This window comes from Penaeus vannamei, chromosome 15 (assembly GCF_042767895.1).
Source record: "Penaeus vannamei isolate JL-2024 chromosome 15, ASM4276789v1, whole genome shotgun sequence".
Classification (NCBI taxonomy): Eukaryota; Metazoa; Arthropoda; class Malacostraca; order Decapoda; family Penaeidae; genus Penaeus; species Penaeus vannamei.
The window spans coordinates 41607834-41615333 of NC_091563.1; the positions used below are offsets into that span (position 1 = coordinate 41607834).

The following is a 7500-nucleotide window of genomic DNA, read 5'->3' on the forward strand; positions in this document are numbered from 1 at the left end:
GGATGTTCCCGGCAAATTCACAGAATTTACCTAATTCATCTAGATTAGAGATTTTACTTAGAGACTCATTTAACTTCTTCATCTTTCCTATAAAAGAATTGGTAATATTCTGACTAGCAACTGCTTCTAACCTTGCTAAGTTTTCCTTCAAGGACTTTAACACCATATCATACTTTATCTTACTAAACCTTTCATAACCTGATCCTCCAAAGGCAACCTCAGCGAACCTCAACTTGTCCGATGTATCAAGAGTAGGCATTACCAAAGGCTGCTTGCCTGTCATCTTCCAAACTGCACGCTGGTGTTCACAGAAGCCCCCAATTTCTCCTGATTGACAAGAGCAAACTGAGGGTTCCAGATCCACAGTGTGCCATACATCCTGATCTGAAACACCACTTACTTTATAATATGACTTCGTGGTCTTAATCTCTGGCAAACTTTTACTATCTAAACAACTTAAAAATGTAAACTGACAGGACGTGTTTTCTATAAACTCTGTTACTCTCTGCTGGAAACACTCTTCAACTTCAATACACACATAATCAATGAGAAGCAATAAGCTAAAAGACCGACAACTGTTCAGGATAGCATCTATAAATACTCTTTTCGATAAGTCATTAAATTCCTTGTGGAGTATAGGCAACTTATAGAATAATCCAATATCACCTCTCCTATTCCATAATGTTGCCATATACGTTTTGAAAACACTATACTCTACGAATGTAGAGTGTGCTAACATCATTTTGTATGCCAGTCTACTCAATTCAGGTGTTGGAGCATATAAAATATTTTTCACAAGGCCTATAAGTATTGTTCTGTCTTGTTCTTTAATACCATTTGATACTTCACTAAGCCACGCCCATACCAACCGCAGAAGATGAGAAGCACAAATCCAAACCTGACTCTTTGGAAAACAGTCCTTCAGAGCTTCTTTACAAGATTCAAAGCCATCTACAATGAAAATCACTGGTGCTCCACGATTTCCAAATGCTTTCTGTCCAACCAGTTTTGATAGATTTTTGAAAGCAATTCTGTAATCACACATTATACTGCCAGTAATGACAACACCTAGAGGTAATACTCCAGTAGCCGTAGCACAAGTCACATATGTTATACTCCCTTTGTTATCTCCACAATTGACAGTATCAACAAAAACTGTCAGCCCTGCTTCTGGGGTTGTGTGTGCACGTTTCATCACAGGAGTAACTATAGTTATACAAGGAATGTTTTTCACTATAAGATATTCTACTTTCCTTTCATGCTTCACTTTTTGTAATCTTTCAATAACAGCATCAATGAGAGACTTTTTGCCACTACCATTTGATTTAGTCCTAAAAGGTTTTTGTCTTTTATCCCTTTTCCATGATTCCCACATGTATCTAACTGTCCTCAGCTTTGGATTGAGAGAATCATCATACAACGACTCAGCAGCCAAGTCTCTAAGCCAGAGCCTAGTTTGATGGTAATGAAAGGCACTGGCTGCGGTGTGCCCCTCACAGAAATAACAACGAAAATTCTCTATTACATCTGGACGAATATTTTGGAAACCTAATGCTTCTTTAAACACTACGGGATGGTTATGCACAAAAGACAGGGATATTCTTGAAGAGAAGCCTTCTGCTATGGCACTAATTTTCTTATCACTCTCCTCATTAAGACTAATGTGAATGAAAGCATTGCAATTATGTTCTCCTTTGCCCTTTTCTCTTTTGCAATTCGATAAACCATTACAGACTATCATAACTTTGCATGACCTGTTGAGTGAGCCCATCCCATAGCTGTATTTCCAGTTTGTGCAGGTACGCTCGCTAAATTCTTGCAGCCAGTACCTAATGTCTTGCATCGTTGTTATTGTACTATCAATTTCTAAGTTGAATCCAGGAATGTTGTTGTCTGACATATAATTACATGTTATCACTCTGTGGTTATATCTCAAAGGTAACATATCTTCTATCAGGTCCCTTGACATCCTCGACTTTGTCTGGACATAATTCAGTACTCTGCAAATAGAAATAATTTCATGTTAGTATATTTGTGCGACACATGAAAATACATGTTTTATCTTTAACTCTTCCTCCTGTGCAAAACTGGCTGCATATCCCTATACATGTAGACATAAACACACCCGTGTGTGTGTGTGTGTGTGTGTGTGTGTGTGTGTGTGTGTGTGTGTGTGTGTGTGTGTGTGTGTGTGTGTGTGTGTGTGTGTGTGTGTGTGTGTGTGTGTGTGTGTGTGTGTGTGTGCGCGCGCGTCTGTGTGTGAACAGTCACGCGTGTGTATTTACACACTTTGTTCATACTTACAAGGTTTCTTTCTTATCTTCAAAGGTATCTGAATTCACTGTGGTGTTTGGCTGAATATCAGGAGGGTTCAAGTGGCTTATGCTGTTGACTTCTGTACTCAGGAGACACTTGTGGAGCTCTGAGTGGTCTAACGTTCCTAATAATGTTGGTTCCAAAACTGATGCTGATGATTCATTGCTGTCACTATTAGAGAGAGGGTAAATTACCGGACTTTCAACATTCTCATCACCTCCGAACACCTCTTCTTTAAGTATAACTTCTTGTTTGATAAAAATCTGCAAAAGAAAATTAGCAATAACATAATGAATAAACACATCACAATGACTATCATATAAGGATAAATATAATAATATTGCCAATGAAACTACTTTTTATAAAAATAATTATAATTCATAAATATACTTCATTCAGTATTTTTAGTTTGTTGTCTTACTTGATCATCTGTATGCTCTTGAGAGTGAGTTACATCGGGAGGTTCTTCCTTGACGCATGCTGGAAATGTGCAGACACCACTTGATGGGCTGCTACCCTGCAACACAGAGGAGAGATCTACATTACTACACTCTGCTTGCTTACACTCACTCACTCACTCACTCACTCACTCACTCACTCACTCACTCACTCACTCACTCTCTCTCTCTCTCTCTCTCTCTCTCTCTCTCTCTCTCTCTCTCTCTCTCTCTCTCTCTCTCTCTCTCTTTCTCTCTCTCTCTCTCTCTCTCTCTCTCTCTCTTCCCAAAAGCCAAAATTTTTGGATACTGGAGTCCTGTCAATCCTTATATATATATATATATATATATATATATATATATATATATATATATATATATATATATATATATATATATATATATATACATATATACATATATATATATATATGTATATATATATATATATATATATATATATATATATATATATATATAACAAAATATAAAAATGGATTGGCCACAACCTGAAACATGCATAACCTTGACCTACAGGTTCTATAAATGACACCTTTCCCCGATGTGCTACAAATAGCTGGAGTCGTAATCACTTCATAGAACATTAGAAGATTGAGCCTTGTGGGAAGTTACCCTTTAATTCAGAACAAAAATATGAATACAACAAAAATACAAAATATCCAGCGGCCACCATTTTTTTCTATAAACTAATACTCTCTATAAACTAAACACATGGGTTATTGTGCAAAACCTCATTAATGAACCCTAATAAAAGAAAATGTGATTTTAATGCATGATACAGATCGTGTGTGTTTACATGCTCTCTAAGCACAATACGGCTAAACTGAACTTACGTCAAATTCATCTCCTTTTAGCCTCTTGGATGGTAGTTCATTTTTATGCTCAGTATTTGTGTGATCATTCTCCAGTTCCTTAAAGTAAAAGAGCGGCTTATTAGGCATATGTACAATACTTAAAATATACAAAGATACAAGGAAAGAAAAAGAATAGTTAATCAACCAATAATATTGATATTTTTTAAAGAAAACTGTTCGTCCTTTCTTGATATAAATTCTGATAGTAGTGTACATAACGTGAATTTTTTTTCTTCTGTGTAAGAGAATGAAATAGAAAATGTGATAACATAATAAATAAACACTTTACAAATTATTTATAATATCATCACTCCTGAAATGGAACAGTGAGATATACTAAATAAATAAATAAATAAATAAATTGCTATACAGACATGTTAGACCATTTTTACCAATGGTTATGAATATCAGCAATATATGCAAAATATTTTCTATTAAAATGTATGTCATTGGGAAAGTTAATAACTGTGTAATATGTTCTGTAATGAATATCCAACATAAAGAACAATGCTGCTCATGGTTTGCTGCCAGATGATGTTAATCATACTTTACATAAAAAAAAATTAAATTTAGAAAGATAATAACAGGGAAAAATTAAGTACAATCACCACAAAAAAAAAACAAACTTTCTGACTGCCTGTGGTAATAAAGTAGATTGTTTTTTATTGCAAAAATCAAAATCTGATGAAAGCAACTCCCACTGCAGACTTCTGACATCATGATAGGGACAACTGAAAGGGGGTATCAATACATTCAGTAGCTACTATTTATTCATGAGAAAAGATTTATGCAGGGTAGTTCCATCCCGAAGTAACCAATATTATGGGGTTCTTTGTTTCTTTCTAATCAATTTTCTTCAGCAGCACACTGATATAACCGAGCCTACCCCTCTCTTACTATTAAACACTGAGAATCTGTCATTGCTTGGGGAAGTTTCAATGGTGCTAATGGCAATGGTGGCTTGTACTTCCCTCCCAGCAAAATATGAATGCTGATCATTATACTGAAGTGAGAGGTAACCATCTGTTAAGGTTTGGTTAGATGAGGATTAGGTCCAGTTTTTTTGTAGTAACTGTATATTCCTGGCAAGACAAAGCACTACAGAGACTCTTAGGGTTTGCTATGGCAATCAGACTCTTTTGCTACATAAAGCTTCTATGAGATAAGGTATTGAGCTCTGTTTAGTCATTCATAATTACATTTTGTTCATAAGTATCAGATTTATTTTTATTCATAAAATGAAGAACATAACTCAATGCTGTTAGGGATGACAGCCTTGTCCTAGTACTATGAGATTAGCTTATTAATTGTACCTATGCATAAATGGCTCCACAAGTACTTAGTCACCATGGACTCTGTTAAACACTATTTCATTGATTTTTGGAAATATTTATTTTTATATAAAATTGCTCTATTGGTAATAGCACTGTAATAATCACAGTGTCAATAATAATAACAGCATCAACATTAATCACATTAGAAAAAAAAAAAAAATCCCAAAAACTAAAAGAAAGGAGAAATTTGTTGAGTTCACAAGGTCTACTAATTGTCTCCTTGGTGGTTTTGCCCTTGTGGAGCCACCTATGTATATATACATTTTACATAACAATATTACGGTAAACATTAAACATCTCTGGTGACACTGGGTTAAGGAAGATATCTAAATGAGAGGGAAAATTTACATCTCAAGTAATGCACAGACGACAGGATATCATTATGGTCTAACTCATACCTTTAGATTTCTAGCCTTTCTTCTTTTAGACTTGGACCTGGTGGCATAAGGTGTCCAAACTGTCTTACATGCTGATTTGGCAGTATCATCGACTGGCATTAGGTCTGCGTCTTGGGAACTGAAATAAACAGGTTCATATTAATCACTAGGAATATGTCTGAACTGCTTAGTCAATCAAAGACTTTATTTGTCAATGAAATACTATAACGAAAAAAAAAAAAAAATGTATATAATAAAAAATAAAATTGAAAAAAAATTCAGCTTAGTAAATATTCCAATATCTTATGGCAATTAGACATGTATGATATAATTAACTTTTCCAAACGAAAGTGAATGACATCAATCTCAGTCTGAATGATTATATATCATTTCCCTTGTAAGAATGCCAGCATTCTGCAACAACTACAATTCAGATACATGAAAGTGATGAGAATAATAAACCTTCCTCTTATACAAACAAACAAAAAAAAAAGCCTCAAGCTCACAATATTCCATCTCATTCACACTAATGTCTTGCCTCAGTCTTGTTCAGTCAGCCCCAAGTTACTGTATCTAAAGCACCTTATGGACATGGTGCCAGTGCGCTAATTTCTTACTTTTAAGATATGAGCATCTAAAGCTGGGTTTAAGTGGCAGACATACAATAAAAAAAATATAACAAAACATAGGATGGAGTTTTTTCAGCATATGGTAAGTATTGTTCAATATACTTTGCAATTCATTCCTACATTAGATATCAATGAAACTAATATAGCTAATAAATATTTTTACTATAATTATTAATAATTTTTTTTTCTCTTATTGGCAACAGGTTGTTTAATTCCAAGAATAATCATTATATTGCTTATGACTGACACAATGAAGATAAAATGCTAATGCCTATTGCGTGTCAGGGATACAATCTTTTCCTTGTCAGCCACAGAATCCAGGGACTCGAACTGTATCCTAAACATATCAGAGATGTAGCAGGTGGTGCATTTGGGGGCAGTGATGCTTCTCTTGTAATCTTGTATTTTAGCTATGAACTTGGTTAGAATAATGGCTGTATGATCCAATCCTTCGTCCTCCATGTAGTCCTGGAACGATTCATAGAGGCTGGTCCAGCTAGACCCCAGAGGAAGGTACACCTTGTCTGGGACTGGCATTAAGGGGGTCTTTTGCAGAACTCTTCAATTATGTCTAGTAGCTTTGGGCAGTCTTGTTTAAGGGTACTTGGCGTCCATGTTAATCCAGGGCTGGGGTGGCAGTGGGAGAGAGAGAAGTTTTGGCCAACACATCTTTCCCTCATTTGTCAGTAAGGGAATGAATACTTGGAAAGGTGATGAGGTAACATCAATAGTAACATTATCAACCATTACAGTGCAATTATTTCCATGCTTCATTCTACTTTCCTTCCCCCTCACTCTAGGTCTTGCAATTTCCTCTATGTCCAACCTGGCACTGACATACTGTGACTGAAGGTCATGACATTTCAATGCCCAATAGGCCTTTAGTAAATATAAATTCTCTACCCTCACTTTTCCGAGATACTTCTTCTTACACGTACAAGCCTACCCTCTTCTTCAACGACCCCAGACCTGATGGCATAATCCTCACCACTCTCTTTTGGTCTCTTTCTGGGATTTTAGCCAAGCATCGGCTCTTGCGTGAGATGGCACCGAATAATTCCCTTGGAAATCAAGCCAAGAATACGCTCGAATGAGTCGGAATCGCAAAACTCCCTTCAACCACGATATTTTCAGTGCTTCCAACTAGAGGAATACAAATAACATTCTTGAGAGAGTGAAGAATTCGCCCCTTGTTCAGGAAACAACTCACTCGCTCTTCTCTGCCATCGTCGCTGAACTGGAGTTTTGTTTACTTTTATTTGTTTACGTTGAGCGACGGACGCGTCCATTGGTGCTCGTGTTATGACGTCATAGTACCTCGTTTTCTTTTATTGTTTATTTTTTATTACAAAAAATAGCTTTTCATGCATGACTCTTAGATTTTGTGATCATCCTATCAAATATCTGACTTACGCTTATAATTGTTTTCTTACAGTAACGTTATAATGTATATACAAATTCTATTATCCTGAAGAAAAACGGCAAATATTAATTAAATTAGAATAATTCATGAAGCCTGTGAACACCTGTTT

At 35.7% G+C, this 7500-nt stretch overlaps 1 protein-coding gene across 2 annotated transcripts in view; it reads right to left on the reverse strand.

The window, feature by feature from the left end:
- LOC113804411 (uncharacterized) overlaps window positions 1-7283 on the reverse strand; it is a 7815-nt gene extending 532 nt beyond the window's left edge. The window contains exons 1-6 of one of the 2 annotated variants that reach the window (XM_027355280.2): window positions 7179-7283; window positions 5361-5478; window positions 3608-3685; window positions 2738-2833; window positions 2305-2579; window positions 1-2000 (exon numbers count right to left, since the gene is read on the reverse strand). The exon at window positions 1-2000 is cut by the window's left edge and continues 532 nt beyond it. In XM_027355280.2, coding sequence (XP_027211081.2) covers window positions 1-2000; window positions 2305-2579; window positions 2738-2833; window positions 3608-3685; window positions 5361-5478; window positions 7179-7195 — 2584 coding nt within the window. In that variant the 5' untranslated portion in view covers window positions 7196-7283. Of the gene's footprint in view, window positions 2001-2304; window positions 2580-2737; window positions 2834-3607; window positions 3686-5360; window positions 5479-6956 lie in introns of both variants that reach the window. The other variant, XM_070130828.1, reaches the window with a different exon arrangement.
- Between the last annotated feature and the right edge of the window lie 217 nt (window positions 7284-7500).